Source organism: Brachyistius frenatus, unplaced genomic scaffold (genome assembly GCF_029030835.1).
Source record: "Brachyistius frenatus isolate BFR_SWC_R1_liver_20210118 unplaced genomic scaffold, ASM2903083v1 Contig_169, whole genome shotgun sequence".
Classification (NCBI taxonomy): domain Eukaryota; kingdom Metazoa; phylum Chordata; class Actinopteri; family Embiotocidae; genus Brachyistius; species Brachyistius frenatus.
The window spans coordinates 692,445-713,501 of NW_027210768.1; the positions used below are offsets into that span (position 1 = coordinate 692,445).

General features: G+C 40.2%; 1 protein-coding gene across 1 annotated transcript; it reads right to left on the bottom strand.

The window, feature by feature from the left end:
* Positions 1-12,809: 12,809 nt before the first annotated feature.
* taf1a (TATA box binding protein (TBP)-associated factor, RNA polymerase I, A) lies at positions 12,810-18,830 on the bottom strand. The gene is made up of 11 exons (XM_069717145.1): positions 18,709-18,830; positions 17,078-17,269; positions 16,525-16,688; positions 16,103-16,216; positions 15,817-16,015; positions 15,444-15,565; positions 14,423-14,581; positions 14,112-14,178; positions 13,660-13,783; positions 13,415-13,569; positions 12,810-13,004 (listed from the first exon to the last, which is right to left on the bottom strand). Exons 2-11 carry the CDS (start codon positions 17,202-17,204, stop codon positions 12,952-12,954), a joined length of 1,284 nt encoding a protein of 427 aa, XP_069573246.1. The 5' UTR covers positions 17,205-17,269; positions 18,709-18,830; the 3' UTR covers positions 12,810-12,951.
* Positions 18,831-21,057: the final 2,227 nt, after the last annotated feature.

The window sequence follows — 21,057 nt, forward strand, 5'->3', positions numbered from 1 at the left end:
ACTGACACTTCAAATACTTTCAGGTTTGAGGTTTTAACCTTTGAACATCAACCCAATACGTCTTCAACCTTAACACACAATTTTGACTGTTTAAACATAAATTACTCTGATTTCAGTACACTTAAACTGACATTTAAACTTCAATCACTCACTGAAACATGGCGTTTTATTACAGCCATTTTCTCACTGCTTTCTGTATTTGTGCTTCAGTTTTTTAACTATTTCAAATCTTTCATCTGTGAATTTTACTTTATTGATTTTTAAATGTAACCATCATTGAACAAGGAAAGCCTAATTCAGACTTTAACAGCCCCGAATATTCCTCAAAAATCATACGTAAACAGAAAGGACTGACACATTCACCCGCATTCATCTCTTTCTCTTCAACTCACACTTCAAACCGTGTCGGGTCTCAAGGCTCCACCTTTGAACGACAACAAAAGCTTATTCCCCCCTTCTACCTTTCATAACGTCCACAGTGCACGGATAATACACTGTTTCCTCCAACTGCTTTCAGCGCCTCCACTTCAACTGATATCTTCTGGGAATTCATACACTTGACCCGGCACTATTTTATTTAAAGTACTCCACTTCAACTGATGCTTTCAGGTTAATTTGTTTCTTACACTTAGACTGATGTTCTAACTTCATTCACTCTTATGTCAACAACTTCATTCATTGCTTACACTTAAGCAAAAGCTTTTTTTTTAACGCTGACATTTCAACTTTATTTTCAGCAGTAGTTGTTTTTTCAGTGTTTAGCCCATTTCAAATATTTCCAGTATAATTTTTCAGCGGTGAACTTTTGCACTTCTGGTTTATATAAATTTTTTCAACTGTATTTAACAAAGAACGCCTCAGTGAGAGAAATGTGTTTTTCCAGACTGACCCATATTTTATGTAAAACATTACAAACTAAATTGCACCTTAAAGTAACCTAAGAGCTGTCTGGCCTCATAAAAATAACTAAGATCAACGTGTCAGTGTGTCAGGAAGGATATTATTATTGGAAATACATTTATAACCCATTTCAAAAGGCATCTTGTGATACCCAGCTCCTCAAAATCTGCCTCTTGGCCCTTGAGGGAAGTTCCAACTGAAAATGGAGAGCTACTGGAATTAACTGACAGCTGTAGGTAGCGAAAACATTTTTTTTAAAAGACATCATCTGCAAAACGAGCGTATTTCTCCTTTAAGTGTTGCCTGTGTGAGGAGGCCAGCCATCGGGACAGATCACCGGGAGAGGTGTAGTTTACACCGAACAAAAACAGCTCCATCACTGAACTCATAACAACCCTATTTTCTGTAAGTTGGGCTCGTCTGCTCAGTATTATTCATTCAAGTTGGCATGTCCCTTCGCCTGCGGAGGGGTGACTCATCTTCACGGTCACTTAGCAACAACCAAATATTGCTAAGTTAACGATCGAGAAATTTAAACATTCGCTCTCACTTGGTGAACACTCGCATATAGTACATAAAGTCAGCGAGCAAGCGTCTTCATGTGCTGCAGCACTCGATGTGTACAGTATGATTTTGGTTGACCTCATGCTTTGATGAAATGTGAGATAATGATCTCAAAAATAGCAAATATTGTCATTCTGCCCGCAGTGGGATCCCAATTTAATTCTGACCTTAACCCAAAATGGAAGCATATCATACACATGGATGGATTTACACGACAGGGGGGAGGGGGAGGGGGGTTTGATGATGCCCCCCGATATTTATACCCATAATCCTCACTGAGTGTCTGTTTATTAAACATGTGTGTCTCTTCGGAGGTTACAAACCAAACTTCTCTGCTTTGACCCTTGAGTGAAGCAACTTATCAGACGTACTGGCTGCCCTCAACCTCTGAGACAATCTAAAGGGTAACAGTATAAATAACAATGACTCTCTCTGCACCCGCTGCTAACCACGTCTAAATAGCAACCGTTTCTAGGACAGGGGGTCACCTGCTGCATGGCGGTGAGGGAGCCAGGCCCTTTTAGCTCTGAACGGTTGTCCCAGAGGGGGCCGAGCTTTTGGCCTCTGCTGGCAGCTGTGTGCGTACTTTGGAAATGGGACTATTACTGCAATAATGATACTACAAATGAATTAAAGATAATGTATAGCAAGTCATAAACGACAGGACCTTTTGCTTAAATGCTGTTTATCTTTGTTTTAATGTGAAACTATGAGGCTCTCTTTCTTTCCTGAAGCGTTTGATTGAAGCGTGAGCCTCAGTTGTTAATACTCCCGTGTTTCCCTACATTATTATACACAAGCTGTTGCGGCTGTCAGAAATTTAAAACCCTTCACTTCCTGTGTGACATAGGAAGATTTTGCAGGGAAAAACTTACCCGACAGCAGGTGTATAGAATAGATCATGTAAAAACATTCCCGAGTCGGCTTTTGAATGACAGATGTTACTCAGCAAGTAGTAAACAAACATTCAACTTTAAAGTCCCCCTCCTCTCAAAAATGTGTCGCGGACATTGTTGATTCTCTTGAAAGCTTGAGCTTCACAGTGAAGAATGATGTTATAAAAAATAAAGTCACGCCATTCAATGAGTAGTTTTTATTCAACAATAAACTTCATACTGAGTGCAGATAAAAAAAAGAAATCAAACCAATTCTCCTTTAGGTTCATTTGCTCACAGTTTTCCAGTGTACTCGGCAGGTCAGCTGTTCTCAGCATCCTGGAAAACCTGCCACAGTTCTTCTAATAATTTATTCTGTCTGTGTCTTCAGTCTCTTTATGTAATCTCCATTTTTAGACTGATCTGTTGGTAAAAATGATGTTTTTAATTGGACTCTATTTACTGACAATGAAGTAAGTCTTTGTACCAGTTGTGTAAAGCTGCCTTTTATAGCATGAATTTCTGTTGCTTAATTAAAGTTTGTATGAAGAATGGTCAAACCATTATTTTTGATTATATGAAGAGATGCCGTTTGCCATTAAAGACCAGCGTTGAACAGAGTCAGGGGTCACAATCCCTCCATGATCAGCTGACAACCAGCTCATGACCACCTTCAGATCATGTGATGACTACTGAGCAAACTCTATCCACTGATACAGACCCTGTTGAAAGCCTTGGAAAGAGCTGCTAATTGGACCTCGAGTTTAAATGGTTCATTGTTGTTGTTTGTTTTGTTGTTGGTGTTGTTGTTTCCATTTAAAACTACCATTTCTAAGGTCAAGAAATAATTTTCAAGCAATTATAATCATAATTTGTGTCTTATTCACCAGATAAAAGAAGTGGGTTTAATATAAACCATAAACATTTCTGCCTATTTCTGAATTTAGCAAAGTAAGTTATTTACTGTTTGTCTTAAGAAAACAAATAATCATCATATTTGTGTTTTTCCGCTACCTGCAGCCTACATTAAAAACTACTTTAAAAAACAAATCCTCATGGGAGCACATCACACGACCCAGCCGTCTTTGTTCTCACATTTTCTCTCCCTTTATCTGCGTCTCCTTGGGAAACTAATGATGTCCTTTCATGCTCTTCTCCTCCTCGTTCACAGTCTGACAGAGTGGAAGCCTACAATGCAGCAAAGCTGATGAGTATGAAAATGACTGGAGGCAGAGAGACAAAGGGAGACAAATGAAAGCAGAGAGGCAGTAGTGGCGAGTGATATGTGTCATTTGGTGATGTCATGCATCCAAGCGTCCAGGGTGACAGCGGTGGTGGTAACAGCCTGAGTCAGAGGATGACATCAATGCTACAAGCTGTCAGACAGGTTGTGAAAGGGCTTAGTCCCACGCTCCCATTGTCCCCTGGTTAATGCTGTTATTCAGCCTGCCACCGGCCTTACCATTTGTTAATCTGACCTAACACACAGTTAAACACAGAACAAAGACACACAAACAGCAAATTTAAAGGCCAGCAGCAAAATGTCAGCCTGTAATACACCATCACAGCTTTTTCAATACAAAAGAAACGGCACAGAGTTTTGAGTGAGGTCAGGCAATGAAAATTTACAAGCAGACAAATTCAGTGGAGGTCACAAAGCTTCAATTGATTCCCTTAACATTTGACTTTTATTGTGTAAAAACATGCTTAGTTCATTGTAGGGCTCTGGCAACGTTTTAGATGTTTCTTATTGTTGCCAAAAACAGTGAAAAAAACACTTTGAACTGGATATGGTTCGTTCCTCCATTCAGAGCGCCAACCGATTAAAAACACATAAATGAGCCTCGCTGTTCCCTCATTAAAATGTGTGCTTAGTTTATTTTGAGTCAAACCCACATGACCTGTCCGACAACTCCAAATGTATTTCAAACCATAAAATACAATATTCACTCCAGGTCGAGTCATGTTTGTTAAAAAGTTCAGCGCCCAGATTTTATCGGAAATTTTTATTTGGAACTAATGGACTTTGGGCTGTGAGCCACAAACAAGAAGTATTAACAGATGGACTAATCTGTTGTTTGTTTTGTTCTTTTCTTTGCTTACAAGAGATTTACAGAACATCACCAATCTTATCTTTTAAGATAAGGACATGGACATGGATAATTATAATACATTTGACATCATAAAACGTATATTAGTCTGTACAGATGCAAAATGAGAAGTAGTTTTCCTTCCAGTTTTTTCTTTTTCATTTTTGATATTCTTAATGATCCTTAAACACAGTGATCTCCTGGATAAGGTAACGATGCTGAACAGATTTCATTATATCCGTTTCCGTTTTGTTTGTAGCTTAGCACGCTAACATTCACCATTCACACTGAACATAATGTGATTAGTTTTAGAGGTTAATAATTGAGAGTATTCAACGCAAGCTGTAGTTAAATATAAAGTTAGACAATCACTTAAGTTATTGTCCTCAATTCGAGTGTGTGGACCAAATTCTCTTTGAAAACAATTTCATAGTTTTAAGAACCACAGATGAGGAAAAGGATTCATCATCTGAGGATGATGACAGGACAGATATACATTTCCATTCTTAGAGCTATGCTTCTAAAGACACTGAAAACAAAGGTTCAAATATTGAACACGAAGATGGACGACCTCACAGCTCCTCAGAAGTGAAAAGAAAATATCTTGGAAATCAGTGCTGATTGCTTGCAGTGAGGGCATCGCTACCGGAGTGATGTGATGTGATGAGCCGAACTTCAATGGGACCAGATAGTTGATTTGTAGCTAGCTGCACACCTACAGGGTACTAATCCTTTTTTTTTTTATCTAGAAAAAGATACCTTAAGTGTACAGCAAATGTTCAAGACAGTCAAGTTAATTTTTGTACAGTGGGGGGAAGTGGTGACGCGTTGGCCATCTATTTTCACAGTCCAGGGTTTAAATAGCCGTTTAACATGATCATTTAACAACCTGTCAGCCTTTACACATTAAATATCCAAATGCCAAATTTGAACTCGTGTCAGCGTTGCATAATATGAAAAAGTTCAACCACATTATCTCCATTAAGAGCCATGCAGGCATGCAGTGGGTTAGAGGAAGTGCTGATTGAGAGAAGTATGAGTAAAGGCGGAAATGTAGAGACAGACAGACAGACGGGTCACGCTCTCCACCTCCACATTCATTCAGAATGCACCAGGCTTTGTTGTGTTTTCCAACCACACAATCCCCCTCTATGCAGACAGTGTACACTGACAAACAAGGCTTCTTTGGGTCAGCTTGTTGTTCGTTCATTGTACTTACACATAATTACAGACGAGGAGGGACAACATGAGTCAGTGGACACATTGTGTACGCTTACGTGAGTGTCAGTGTGGTGTACGCAGCGAACTGGTTGGTTTCAGGAAAATCATTATTTAAAAAAAAAAGTGTTGTTCAACCTACCTGGTGTTACACCTGTAGAGTTTCTGAGGATTTCACCTTGTGTGGAACATGCAGACTTGCAGGGGTGTGTTGGTGTGCTGGTGGATGATATCACCTTGATGATGTCACATAAATATCCATTATGTTGTCTTCATATTTGAAAAAAAAAAAAAGGAAACAGAATCATAGGTTAAAATCTAAGATTACATGTCTGCTGAAAACTAGTGTTATCCGTCTGTGTAGCCACAACACTTGTCAGTCGGACAAAAAAAGGGCACAAATTAAAAGATTACATCATGGGAATCGTCACAAACGAAGCCCACATGTGGAATAAAAGTTAATTTGATCTTCCAGATGCTCTATTCACACTTTGATATAACCTTTTTTCAAATAAAAATATTTTAAGGCAGAGATAACGGCTTGGAATTTAGAACTACAGTGAAAAGGTGCTTTATGACATCAAACACATGCAGCATGTTGCTGGTAGCTGGAGCGCCCCCTGCAGGATGGGGCTATAGTGGCTCATATAAGAAAACCCTTTAGTATATCTATGCATCCATTATGTATACCTGCTGTATCCTGAACGGGGGGGGGGGGGGAGTTATCCCAGTCTAAAGTGGTTTACAGTTACAAATGAACATATCATATAGATAAAGAAAAGAAACAAACAGAACGAACTAAATCATTTAAATAAATACATAAATCAAACCTTTACCTTTTGACAGGTGTTACTGTTGACAATAACAACAATAAACTGTACCAGTAAACAATGACAAAGTGACAGTGAGTCAGACCCTGAAACTGCAGCAGCGACATGAAAGTCTTCCATCTTCCAATCTGATATTTAAAACCTGCTGTTCCTTCTGTGACATGTCTAAATGTTGTCACGAGGAAAAAGGCCCATTGTGGCAAGTTAACGTTTAGTTTCCTCATCATGACGAGATCTATTCACAATATTCAGGGGAAAAACCGTTGTATGATATCTTCTGTGGCTCTGCGGAGACCTTTCTCACATTTGAAAAACAAACATGAGTTGTCAGCATATCTCAGACTCAGACTTTGGTCTAGACTGAAGCATCTCAAGCGCTAGTGAACAGGTCATTAAAATTGGGTTCAGAAATTCATGCCCCACTCTGGATAAATAAATGTACAATACAACTTTGATGATGAAAGAGGGTGTCATCATGAGGCTGTGTTTGATCTCTGTAATAAATAATATAATAATATGTTTACCAGCCTTCCTAATCACACACGTCAGCAGACTGTAGTAGTAAACTAGCACCACATAAGACCGTTTACTGTGAAACTTTAGCTTCTTTTTGTGCTTACGCTATTTAGCGTTGGACTTTGGAAAACTGCATTCAAAAAAACATATCTTTGTTCAATACTTCACGTGTTAAAGGCCTCGTCTGTAACCTGTGGACAGACTGACTCTCAACATCGGTCTCACACAACATTTGGTTTGTTGGGATTTGGTCAGCCGAAGACTAACACACAAAAACGAATGGAAAATATCCCACCTGCTAAACATGAGCATGTTAACATTGTGTTTGTGAACGTGTTAACATTGAACTGGGACCACTGCAGTGCTTGTTAGCGTGGCTGTCGACTTCTCCGTCCTGTTACCAAACATCTTGCATTACCAACGCCAAGGTGTCGGGTTTGGAAGAGGTCGCTTGTGAAAGCACCAACTTTTTGGAAGCACAAAACTAAACTCGCTTGAGCCCCCCCCCCCCCCTCCCTCCCCCTCTTCCCCTAGAAAAAAGAAAACAACAACCCTGAACAGGGTTTGATCACAACGCCTAGACAGCGACGGGAGCCGGGACAGCAAACACTTGAGTTTAGAGTGAAGGAAGATTCACGGTGGCGTGTCACTTGTCTTTGTTTAAATATTCCCTCCCTTCTCGGTGCAGTATAGATAATATAGCTCTGTCATGACTGTCTTCTACGTCTTAATAATTGATGCCTGCCTGGAATTCAGCTCTGCCTCCTTCTTTACATTTTGGATCACTCAAGGTTTTCTTTTTCTTTTTTCCCCTGCTTGTGCTCCAGTTGGCCAGCCTCCGCAGAGCTTGAAGGAAAGTCACAACATTTAGATTGCCACTTATCACACCGAAGCACACAAGAAATTACACCTTCACAGGTGAATGCTCTGACGGTCAAGGGCGCTTTGCATTTCAGAGTCATTACCTTGCTGTTCTGCTCAGATGGGAGAACAGCAGTTGTCCACAGAAAATGTCAGGAATAATTCCTGAGCGTTTATCCTCTTTTAGTACTTGTCCAGTGAAGATATAAGATCAGACGTTAATATATGTGAGGGATAAGCTGTTTATTCCACGGCAGAGGTTTTACCCTACGCTGGATAAGTAGAGCAATCTTAGAAGTCAAGAGGATCAGTTTGTGTTCACCAGCCTGATCTTCTCTCACAGTCGCTGCACAGCAGAGAAAGCTCCTGGTCTTGGCACAGAGCTGAGCGCCGTCTCCCCAGAAATCAGCTCACAGTCTTTATTCTCCTAATACATTATTGAAAGCTATTTTTGCAGCCGCACTCTGAGAACAAAGGTATTGCAGTTGTCACTTTCAACTTCACAGACAGAACGGGGAAGATATTTTGGGAATTTCTTTTTTTATTATTATTATTATTTTGTGCTACTTTTTTTTTCTCCCTCTCCCTGAAGTTTCATAATTCTTGACTCCCCTCAAGCATTTTTTTTTTTTGTCTTAGCATCTGCCAGCATTGTGAGTGTGTCGAAAGCCTTTTGTTATCATGCTGAAGAAACAGGCCATCATAGGTTTGGAATACACCCATTTATACACTGGCCACTCTACACCAAAGCTATTTAATTAGGATAAGATTTAAGGATGGTTTGTGCAGGATTTTCATTCATGAGTTGATTTTTATTTCTCTTTTATGTCCTAGTTGGATCTTTCATCACATTTAGAGCTGCAGCTCTTGACTTCAGCCTCATGTTTTCCTGTTTTATCTCCTTCCTGCTCGTGCCATGCAGCACTGGTGAACACATCAGTATGTTAAGTCCAAATTGCATGGCCGAATTATCACGCTTTCTCCCTCCACCTCCCTCTTCTCCCTCCCCTCCTCACCCCGACCAGACTTCAAATGTCTTGCAGAGCTACTGAGAAGTTATACTGTCACTGTGTGAGTCTGGATTTTAGGTTACAAATCCTCAGAGCCGTGCAGACCAGTCAAGCGAGACCCTGAGTCACCAACTGCAGCATGCGTGTGTGTGTGTGTGTGTGTGTGTGTGTGTGTGCGTGCGTGCGTGCGTGCGTGCGTGCGTGCGTGCGTGCGTGCGTGTGTGTGTGTGTGTGTGTGTGTGTGTGTGTGTGTGTGTGTGTGTGTGTGTGTGTGTGTGTGTGTGTGTGTGTGTGTGTGTGTGTGTGTGTGTGTGTGTGTGTGTGTGTGTGTGTGTGTGTGTGTGTGTGTGTGTGTGTGTGTGTGTGTGTGTGTGTGCGCTTGTGTGTGTGTGTGTGTGTGTGTGTGTGTGTGTGTGCGCGCGCGTTTGTGTGTGTGTTTGTGTGTGTGTGTGTGTGTGTGTGTGTGTGCGCTTGTGTGTGTGTGTGTGTGTGTGTGTGTGTGTGTGTGTGTGTGTGTGTGTGTGTGTGTGTGTGTGTGTGTGTGTGTGTGTGTGTGTGTGTGTGTGTGTGTGTGTGTGTGTGTGTGTGTGTGTGTGTGTGTGTGTGTGTGTGTGTGTGTGTGTGTGTGTGTGTGTGTGTGTGTGTGTGTGTGTGTGTGTGTGTGTGTGAGGAGTGAGACTAAGAGATGGGAAAACTCAATTCATGTCACACAACAAAGCAACATCTAAGGCCCTTTTACGTCAGGCATAAAATGAAAACATCTCTCCCGACATTTGTGTGTTTTTTTTCTCGACACTGAATGGATTCAGTCTGCAACCTGCGCGGATGATTAATTACACAAACAATTATTATGCCTGTCAGTTCACGGCGGGGTTCGGCAGAAGACGTCAGTAAATTTCTCCCAGGGCTGGACGAGGGGCCTGGTAGAGTCGTCAGATGAGCCTACAGAGACACATGATAGATTTTACAGGACGGTAACAACCTTGGGGTGCGCTCCCAGATGAACATCCATCATTGCTTCACGCAGGCTGAGACCTGATCGAGCTGGTGGAACCGGTGGAGCTGCTCAGTGGCCAGTCGTAGCAGTGGATGGCCTCCCTCCACCTGCCATTACTCTCCCAGACTGTGGCAGCTAACGTGTGTTCGTAGTCAACAGGATATTTCAAGTGAAGGTTACATCAAGCAGCAACGAGCCAAAGTGCACTGAATAATGTCTATGTGATGCTAAACTGTCTGAATTCGAGCTCAACCAATACAGGATTTTTGAAGTATATACCGATTATGATATTCAAGAGTAAATCTGCTCAATTTCCGCCTGGTGTTTTTCCCATTCATGTGGCTGTTGTGGCTCTACTGGTCATAGTAAATTTAGGTTAACAAGGAGTCAGCCGAAACAGTATGTCAGATAGATCAAAAAGCGAGAGCCCTCTGCAGCTTTCCAAGAAATATGTATTTTTACATTCATCTTTTTTTAATTGGTTTGTTTTTGAGTCCAATCACAGAAACTAGCTGCCTGGAACAGCCATTTTGGAGAAGCAGTGGCGACCTCTTTTTAATGCACCTTGCCTGCTGACCTAATCACCCTGCATACACTGCTTTATTAGGTCATTTGGTTATTTTTGCATCAATGTCAGTGTTTGACTCAAAACACCAAGTTTAATTTGCTGGATTAAGGCCTTTACTTGATAATGATAAATCGTCGGCTTGCGAATGTTTTGCATCAAAACTATTCAATACAGTGACAGTTGTTCAAATAAATGTTTTGAATAGATTTATATGAGGTAATTCTTCCAAAAAGTGATGTGTTCATCATCAGCCAGTGATGATGATCCTGTCCTCAGGAGATTTTGGTACGTTACCCAAACCTGCTTGCTGCCAACTGCACTACATCTAAAAGTAAACAACAAACTACTCACGATCCCGACGGCAGTTGTTCAGCGATGCTGCTCCATCTGTTGTCCTTAGATTGGTATCTTTGTAACTTTTGTGCCCTTTGTCACATAACACCAGGTGGCTTGAAGCACAAACGATCAACGCTGATATTAGAAGTAGTGACGTGACGTCTGCTCCACCGCCACAGTGTGAGTGGTTCATGCCTCGAAAGCTCCGAAAAATCATCCTACTAATGGAAAAAAAAAAAAGTCACTTTTTCAACGAGTTTGTGGACTAATGACAAAAATAACAGTTCAAAAGAACATTAATGTGCTAATTAATTGCACCAAAAAATACCCCCAATGTGTAAAGACCTTTGGCCTGAAACAGATCTGGTCATTTCATCCTTGAACTCAACTCTCAATTGATTTTCCAGAATATTACATTATGAAATTACGTATCAGAATAGATGGTTTTATTTATACTGCCCTTTTCTGCCTGTCTTAGTGAAGTAAACAGAGATACTGCAGGGAGCGAACCTGCAGCTTTTATTAACAGTGTTGTTAACAGTCTGGACACCCTGTCCCAGACTCCTGCTGCTGCTTCAGGAGGCGACACGGGACGCAGGGACACTCTGTTGTTTGTAACTCTCGATGATCCTTAATAGGTGATTGCATCTACTCCTGAGGTCACGCTGCTCTTCAGTTTGTCTGACAGTTACAGTCAGGGAAAAATAAAACCCAAACAAGTAAGGTTGGCTTTGTTAACTAGAGTTTGTGAGAAAAGATGACAAGAATCGAATTGTTTAAACTTAAAATCTTTATCTTGATATGATGAGAAACAGAAAACTACAACAAACCAAGCGGCTTGTTTTTTTGGTTTGACCTTTAGAGTACAAGAAGGCCTGAGACACTTTAAATCTCTGGACAAAAAAAAGGAACTGTCAACCAGAATCCCAACAGGGCGACTCCACAGCGGTGCAATGACTGCCTCGACTGTGAACATCTGTGGAGGTGATTAAAAGATTCAAAAGCCCTGAACAAAAGCTTTAAAAAGGTCACAACCAGGACACAGTCCAAAGCGGTGACCAGCTCCGGGCTCCGTCCTCCGTGCTGCTCCCCGAGTTTTGAATTTTCAAACGACATGTGTTATGTATTCCCAGATCCCTTCTGCAGCTGCTCCTGTGGTCGGGCAAGTGCTCTGGGCTTTGGTTTATGTAATGACTGCAAAGCAACACACACATACAGTACGGCTGACTGAGCTGCTGCACAGCCAACGCTGTGGCAAGCCGAAACAGAATCATTACAAACACTTTCACTTATTAAATTGGCATGCTGCTGGATGCAAGACTTTATTTCATGGTTCGGTGCAAAGGGCTCGGGAGAATAAGCCCAGCGTTTGAAGGCCATGTCATGCTATCAGAAACATTCATAAGGACAAAAATATTCCTTTTCACAGACAAAAATTATGAGCCTCTCTACTGCAAGCAACAATGCATTGTTAGAGCTTTATGAAATAAAGCTTTCACAGCACTGAATACATTCATCTGTGCAAAATACTAAGACGTATACAAGCTGACTGAAGGCACTTTTTATATTCGAGAGAATAGCGACGAATACTGAAGCTATTAGCAGCAGCCACCTGCCTGTGGTCTGTCCCACTTACTTAAACTCCTGCACAACATGCTGCTCAAAGGTCTGTGATGACATGACAACAGAGCTGACAGAGAAATCCCTCAGGCTCTGTGTGCTGTACACTCACTGGTGACTGTAGAGCAGTCAAAGGTCAGCTGAGGCCACAACGAGGCTCAGCTCTAATTAAAACGTTTACAGACACCGTGTGACCAACCTGAATGCTGAAATTCAGAGCTGCGTTCAAATTTCTGTTAAAATGAGGACGTTTGACCGTCCACTGCAAAAACACAGAACAAGAGCTCCACATAGTGGATATTCCAGCTTGTGGCGAGCTCATGAAAACATGAAGGAACAATGTTCAGGAGTTTAGGAACGTGTGTGTGTGTGTGTGTGTGTGTGTGTGTGTGTGTGTGTGTGTGTGTGTGTGTGTGTGTGTGTGTGTGTGTGTGTGTGTGTGTGTGTGTGTGTGTGTGTGTGTGTGTGTGTGTGTGTGTGTGTGTGAGTGAACTCTTCATCGCGACGTCTTGATTCCCGACAGCTTTTAGCTTCCTTTTTAAATGTTTCAAGACATGTTTTTTCTCTCAGGTCTGCTCTCGGTTGGCTTCCTGTTCAGAAGTGTACTTCAGTGTTCGATCTGCAAAAAGAAAACACAAACAAATTACAAGAAAGCTAACAGTACATGTAAAGCCTTTATTTTGAGCTTTCAGACGAGCAGAACTTCTTAAATTATTATATTATTTCTGTGTGCTTTTAGATGACAATTAGGGTTGAAATAATTATTTCTAGTATTTTTTAATCTGCCAACCATTTTTTTCAATTGATTAATTGCTCCATAAAATGTTGGAAAATGTTCATCACAAACTTCAAAAGCTGCAGCTGACTTATTTAAATGACCAACTGACAATCCAAAACTAACAAAAATATGGAGGCAGAACATTTTTGGTGTAAAAATTGAAATAAAATAATTAAAATCTCTGATTAATTTCCCGTGATCAGTCACATTGACTCCAAAAGTAATTCTATAAAACATGCACATCTACATACCTGGACACAGCACTTTAGCCAGCGATGCCTTCACTTCCAGCAGCTCTTGGTTCTCCTCAGAGTCTTTGCTGGCGTGGGAGCTAGTGAAGTGCAGCGCGGGCCACCAGTCTTTTCTAGCGGCCATCTTTTCACCAACAATGTTATCCCACTCGTCTCTATTTCAAAACACAAATATACAGAGTGACAGGCTTCAACATCAGTTAGTAACAAACAAACACACTGTTTTCCGACCATCTTATACGTACTGCTGCTGCAGTTTCTGAATAACGGCCTGCAAACGTTTCCACACGTCCAGGTTGCTCCTCCAGCAGGCGAAGTCCAGCATATCCAGAACGACTCCTAAAGCTTTCTGGGTGTCGCTTCTTTTCTCTTAAAAAAAAACACAACAATAATGCATATTATGGCAAAGAAAGCATTTTCAGGTGACTAAAGCTATAACAACTTAGACATACTTAAAATACTGGAGAACGTATCGTCATTAAAAATTAGACGATTAAATGAAGGTATCTTTTCAAAAACTAGTTTGTAAATGTTGCCTGTTTAGTTCTGGAAAAAAAATCCCTGAAAAAAAAATCAAACACTTAACCAACACAATAATTTAAGTAATTTTTAATTCTATGTATGATTAATTATGTGGCAAGAATGGCCTGTTTTTTGCCCAAATAGAAATTTGATTCAGGATTAAATCTGCTTTTACCTGACTGAAGCAGGAGAGAGCTGTACTCCAACATCAGCTCATGGCTTGGGACTAGTTGAACGAGGATCTACAGCAGAAACATGTAAAGAGGCATTAGATACAGTGAGGTTTGTGTGCTTCGCTGTACATCCAATTAGTCAAGTACAAGTCCTAGTTTAAAAAAGTTAATATCATAATTAGTATGCAGTTTCACAGACATCATTGTAGGTCCATATCTCATACATTACTTATGAAATAAATATGCTAAATACAGCTTTAAAGCAAAACCTCAATACCACACTGGCTGTAGTGTTTTTAACATGAAGTCATACCTTCAAAACTTTCATTAATTTCCTCTCTGAGGCGCCATGCCGCTTTAAGTACTGGTACAGATAGACATGCGCGTTGGGGTTGGGCGGGAAATTGTTGTCATATGCGTAGTCGTTCAGGAGTGTCAGAGCCTCCTCGTGCTTCTCATAGAACTCCAGCATCTGCCAAAATAAAACGAAGTCACATAATGAGGAGGGATATTTATTTAGACTAAACAGTCAGCCTGAAACGAGAGCTACTTTTGAACATGTTAAGGACAAAAGTTATTTCTTAATACTGGTAAATGAAACAAAGACTGATGCTCAAGCTTAATATCTTTAAATGTACCATTTCATCAAACTGACAATCCAAAACCCAAAGATACTGCACAAGCCATGTACTGTGATTGATTTGTGTTTAAAGTGTAAGATTCCTCCCATCCACTAGGGGGTGTAAGTGTAGTAAAGGTCTGATGATGGGCACAGAGAATTGAAGTCCATGAAGTAACTGAACAGACTGTAACTGGACAAAATGTGTGGATGCGACGGGGTATTTGGGCCACATCAAGGAAAAATTGTTCAGAAGGAGAAAGCACGAGAAGAGGCTCGACATTCACACATAATGTTGACATTTCAGCTTTATTCTTAAAATGCAAACATTAAAAAAAAATAAAAAAATAAAAAAAAAAAGAATTTACCTAATTTGGTCCTAACACACTGTTGATGTGACCACTGATAAGAAAACAAACGCACTTTATGAGCAAACGTTAAAAAATTCAGCTCTAGTAGCAGCTAAAGTGAGGACTTATATAGCCAGTATAGATATTATGTTCACTATTAAAGAAAACTACTAAAACCAGGAACATTGACATTTTTTTGCTTCAAAAAAAGTCAAAACTCTCACTAACAAAACTTGCTCCAGGTTCATTTTTTGTCAATCAATTAACTGATTATTAATCTAATTGTTGCAACTCTATTCTGTTACATCTCTATATAATAAAAACAAGTATGTCTTCACTTAAAGCCTTGAAGAATAAATGCTTACCTCAACATAACTCAATATGAAGGGATCCCAGATGCCTGGATTTTTCAAAATGTCTTTAAGAGTCACAGATGCTTGTCTGAAGTAGTTATGCATAACTATGTTGTCATCAGACTCGTAATAACCTGCAAAGAGGCAGATGAGCATCACATATAAAGGAGCAATTCACATCTGATTGAAGACAGATAACACAGAGACTTTTTAAAACATATTTTTTACAGCATCGTCAGCTCTCGAGTTGCTCTGTTATACATGCAGTTGCTCAGTTTGACCTGCAGGTGGCAATGTGACATCACACAAGAGCTGTGCAGCATGACCTTGTAACTGATGCAAGTAAATAATGGATGCTTCAGGGTGTTCTTGTGTGTCGCCTCACTGTTGCTGGAGTGTGTAAACTTCTTGTCACACCAGATGATGTAATCCAGCAGGCTCCTGTAGGCCTGAATTAGTTTGGTCTTCTGCTGCTGCTTTTCGGACTCCCTCCCGTACCTCCAGCTCTCAGCTGCAGAAAGATGCCGCTTCGCATCCTCAATCTGACCGTGGAGCAGCAGGTGGAAGGAATGCTCCAGAGAAATCTAGAAACACAAAGACAGCAGGCCTCATAAAAAATGAAAGTGTTCATGGAAACTGTGCACTGCTGTCAGGTTTATTAACTAACATACCATCAGGTAATGTCGCACTCCCAAATGTTTAATCCGTTCATAGATGTTGTTGTAGTCTTCCATTGTTGAGTTGGGATGATGGTGAAGGATCTCAGTGCTGAGTCTCCAAATAAGCTGTAATTTCAAGAATATTAAGGATGGGATATCAAACTTGCTCCCACAAATAGTTACCACAAATCACACTTCATTTATACATCTTTTACTCTTTGGGAAATGGCTGATAGCTGTAAATAAATATGTTCTGGCTGAATGATCGTAAAATAAAAAATTAAGTTTTCTTTTTCGGGGACAACTTGTACACCTTTGCAAGGGAAGAAAAGTATTTTATTCATGCTGAAGTGTAAAATAATGTGTCATAATATGTGTTATATGTCCTTATGACTGGGTAAAAGACAGAAAATATAAAACAAAAACAGACCTACCTCTTTATACTGCTGGTCTTTCCCCTTAACTGGATCTTCTATCATTTGAGTATAACATGCCATATATTCTGCTGCCTCTTGCCATTTGTGATGCAGCATGGCTTCTCTGATCCGCTCCAGACAGGTTCTGGTAGTCTGGTGAAACTCACTTTCATATTGTGTCTCTGAAATGAAGAGTTATTGCTTGGCTACATTAACGCATGTGACATGAACATGTTTAAAAATGACAGGTTTCACACCGCAACGGTGAATGTTGGATTTGTAAGACTTGTAACAATACTGATATTTATATGTATAAAAAAAAAAAAAAAAAATATATAGATGTTGTGTTTGTGACCTAGAAAAGAAACATTTTTGATATGTATTGAAGAAACTGTATTAACTCTTACATATCTATAAGTTGCATGACTATTTATCAGCCAACATATATTGTACACTAATAGATCTGCAATAATTTATACTCGCCAATATATCAGCTCAGATATTTACGCTCTAATACCTTCTAAATAGTAAAACAAAACAACATACTGTATATAAATGCTGTACAACTCACTTTCAACCATGGGTTTGACCAGATGGAGCTTTCCTTTTTTCTCTCCGTTTGTAGAGTTATCGTCCGAGTGGTCATCGTCATCGTCTGAGTTTGCAAGAGGCTCCAGCTCCCTCTCCAAGTCATCCATGGCCAGCAGAGCGCTTTGACTCGGGTAAGATGACCGCCTACGATCACTTTACGTGGCACCTCCACCTGCAGATAGAAAAACATTTCTGTTCATAAGTCAACTTTTTTTTTTTAAGACACAGACTTATACGGTCACACAGGACAATCACAACCCAAGCAACCACTGCATTAATAAAACATCTCACAAAGGTTTTATTTGTATACTGACACAGACAGTAATTAGATGTCCTGACTACGTCCATCAGCCTGTTGGATTTAGTTAACTTTACTGCTCACAGTGACCTTCTGAAAACCACCAGTGATTGAAGGATATATCATGATCATATCTATATATAATATGTAAGTATGAGTCAGCTAAGGAGAAGGAGAAGGCTAAAGTGGAAAAGGTGGCTGCTGTTAGCCTTACTTCTGACATGTGGACATCCACAAAACCAAAAACTGTTGAGAAACTGTTATTTCTGAATAAAAATGAATAAAATGTCCCCTGTCCTGTACATCATTGTCCAAGTTACACAAGCATATTCAGTCCCCTCTTCCTAGTTCCACAAGCACTTTCACTGTCCTCTGCCTGCTTAAGCCCATGACATGTTCCTAAAGTGACAGAAAAACATGATTACACAACCTGCCGTATCAGACAGCTGTATCTGAACCACATAATGTGATGCATTGAATTTTTGTGTCTGTTATGGCTGTTGGGAATGACTATGAATTACAAAAATGTAATGATACTACCATAATAATACCATATGATACGACCATTTTGGGAAAATTTACACACACAGAATACATTCAAAAAATATTTTATTATGCACATATGTGATAATTTATGTACAGAAATTATTTGGTCATACATTTTAGTAATTCATAGTCATTCCCAACAGCCATAACAGACACAAACATTCAATGCATCACATGTGGTTCAGATACAGCTGCCTGTGATTCTACACTTGGCCAGCAGGTGGTTCCGTGTTCACATGAAGCTTCGAGTAATGAACCCTTTCTGGAACCAGTTGGCTGAAGTGGTTGATGCCTCATGAGGCTTCATCTCACCATCACTAGTGTTTAGGGTTAGTTAGGGTTATTAGGGTTAGTTAGGGTTATTAGGGTTAGTTAGGGTTATTAGGGTTATTAGGGTTAGGGTTAGTTAGGGTTATTAGGGTTAGTTAGGGTTATTAGGGTTAGTTAGGGTTATTAGGGTTATTAGGGTTAGTTAGGGTTGCAGTGGGGAAGGAAAGAAAAAGAAAACGGTACAGCTACTAAAACTTTGCTCTCTGCAGCTGCAGGACAATATTTTGATGCTAACTCGTTAGCTAGTTGACCTTCTTATCATAGCTTTGAAAAAGCCATATTAATGTATGAAGGTGATATATTTTTTAATTTAAAAGAGGCAAGCTTCTTCTCTTGTACAACAAAGTTAGCTTGTTTCCTTGCTTACCTCCAGCTGTAAAGTTTGATGTTTCTTCGGGTTAGTTACCGTTAGTGCCGATGCTAAATTAGCAGCTAACCTGCATCAGTTTGATAACGTCCAGCACAAAATAACGAGTCAGACTTTGAATTTCGGTTGATACTTAAAAAAAGCACGAATATTCTGCGCTGTGTTGTTGATCATTGTGACTCCCATGCGCTGTCTTCTTCTTCTTTAAGTTTTATGGCGGATGGCATCCAGCGAAAGGTGCATTACCGCCCCCTGCTGTATTGGAGTGTGGACCAGAGTAACCTATCCCTTCACAAAAAATTTAATAAAAACAAATAAAATTAAAAAAAAAGGAGTTGTATCAATTCGGTGACCTAAATTTGTTTACTTAGTCCTGTTTCCCGCTGCAATTTGCGTGCCAGCCTCATGTGGGAGTGGACGACGCCATCATCTACCTGCTGCAACGAGCTCAGTCTCACCTGGATGGAACCGGTGAATCTGTGAGAATCACCTTCTTTGATTTCTCCAGTGCATTCAACACCATCCAACCACTGCTGCTGAGTGAGAAGCTGCAGGTGGTGGGGGGGTGGGGGCGGGGGGTGGACACGTCCACCGTCTCCCGGATCACTGACTACCTGGCCGGCTCCATCATCGGCTACAAACTGGACAGCCTGGAAAAGGTGGTGGAGAGGAGGACGCTGAACAAACTATTATCCGTGTTGGATAATCCTGTCCACCCTCTCCACCACCTGCTGCAGGGACAGAGGAGGACGTTCTCCAATAGACTCCTCCAGCTCCGCTGTCACAAGGACAGATACAGGAGATCATTCCTGATACAGGAGATCATTCCAGATACAGGAGATCATTCCAGATGATACAGGAGATCATTCCTGATACAGGAGATCATTCCAGATACAGGAGATCATTCCTGATATAGGAGATCATTCCAGATGATACAGGAGATCATTCCTGATACAGGAGATCATTCCAGATACAGGAGATCATTCCTGATACAGGAGATCATTCCAGATACAGGAGATCATTCCTGATACAGGAGATCATTCCTGATACGGGAGATCATTCCTGATACAGGAGATCATTCCTGATACAGGAGATCATTCCAGATACAGGAGATCATTCCTGATACAGGAGATCATTCCTGATACGGGAGATCATTCCTGATACAGGAGATCATTCCAGATACAGGAGATCATTCCTGATACAGGAGATCATTCCTGATACGGGAGATCATTCCTGATACAGGAGATCATTCCAGATACAGGAGATCATTCCTGATACAGGAGATCATTCCTGATACAGGAGATCATTCCAGATACAGGAGATCATTCCTGATACAGGAGATCATTCCTGATACAGGAGATCATTCCTGATACGGGAGATCATTCCTGATACAGGAGATCATTCCTGCCGACCGCAATAAGACTGTACAATACCTCACCTCTGGCAAAATCCATCACACAACAATAACACTGTTGTCTGTGTTTCTTGTTTGTTTAAATATAAAAAAAACAATTAAAAAAACAACAACTTTTCACTATTGTTTAGTTAGTTTTAAATAAATTTAATTATTCTATTTTATTTTATTCTATTTATTGTATATACTGTGCATTTTTATATTTAATATTTTTTGCTGTTATTTTATTGCTTTCCTGTATCTATAAATGCTGCTGTAGCGGGAAAAAAATTCCACTTGGGGATTAATAAAGTATCTATCTATCTATCTATCTATCTATCTATCTATCTATCTATCTATCTATCTATCTGTCTATCTGTCTATCTGTCTGTCTGTCTGTCTGTCTGTCTGTCTGTCTGTCTGTCTGTCTGTCTGTCTTTCAAGTATTATAGTATATTTCCTGCCCCCAAGGTTAATGCATTTTTTTTAGATTTATTTCCTCAACTGCCAGCTTCCTCTTCAACCGGTCTCGCTCGATTGTGAATTTCTGGCAATGACAAATGATATGTTTTACAGTTTCTGCTATTTTGCAGTACTCACATCGTCCTGTTGGGTGTTTATTTATTAGTTGCATTGTTTTGTTTAGCCTTGTGTGTCCAATCCTCAGTCTGGTTAATATCTTTTCTTCTGTGGTGCTTCTTCTGGATGTCCTCCCTTTGCCAACTTCTTTCTGAATAGCATAAAGATGTCTTCGTGTGTCTCCTGAGTCCCAACTGAGCTGCCATTCCTTAATCATGTTTCTTTTGATTATTGATTTAGTTTCTGCTTTTCTGAATAGAACGTCTGTCTTGTGCTGACATTGCAAAGATTGTTTTGCTCATTTATCTGCTCTTTCATTTCCTTTTACCCCTTCTGTGTGCAGGCACCCACATGAATGATACAAAAATACCCAAATGTTTAAGTCTGAACAGTGTTTTGTATATTTCATTGATTAAATCCTGCCTGCTGTGAGATGTGAATGATTGA

Excerpts from the sequence above, each read along its gene's own strand:
- taf1a (XM_069717145.1), bottom strand. The coding sequence starts at position 17,204 with ATGGATGACTTGGAGAGGGAGCTGGAGCCTCTTGCAAACTCAGACGAT. Across the intron at positions 16,016-16,102 it reads GAGTGCGACATTACCTGATG|ATTTCTCTGGAGCATTCCTT; the intron begins GTATGTTAGTTA and ends TTGTGTTTCTAG. Across the intron at positions 13,784-14,111 it reads CTCTCTCCTGCTTCAGTCAG|AGAAAAGAAGCGACACCCAG; the intron begins GTAAAAGCAGAT and ends TTTTTTTTTAAG.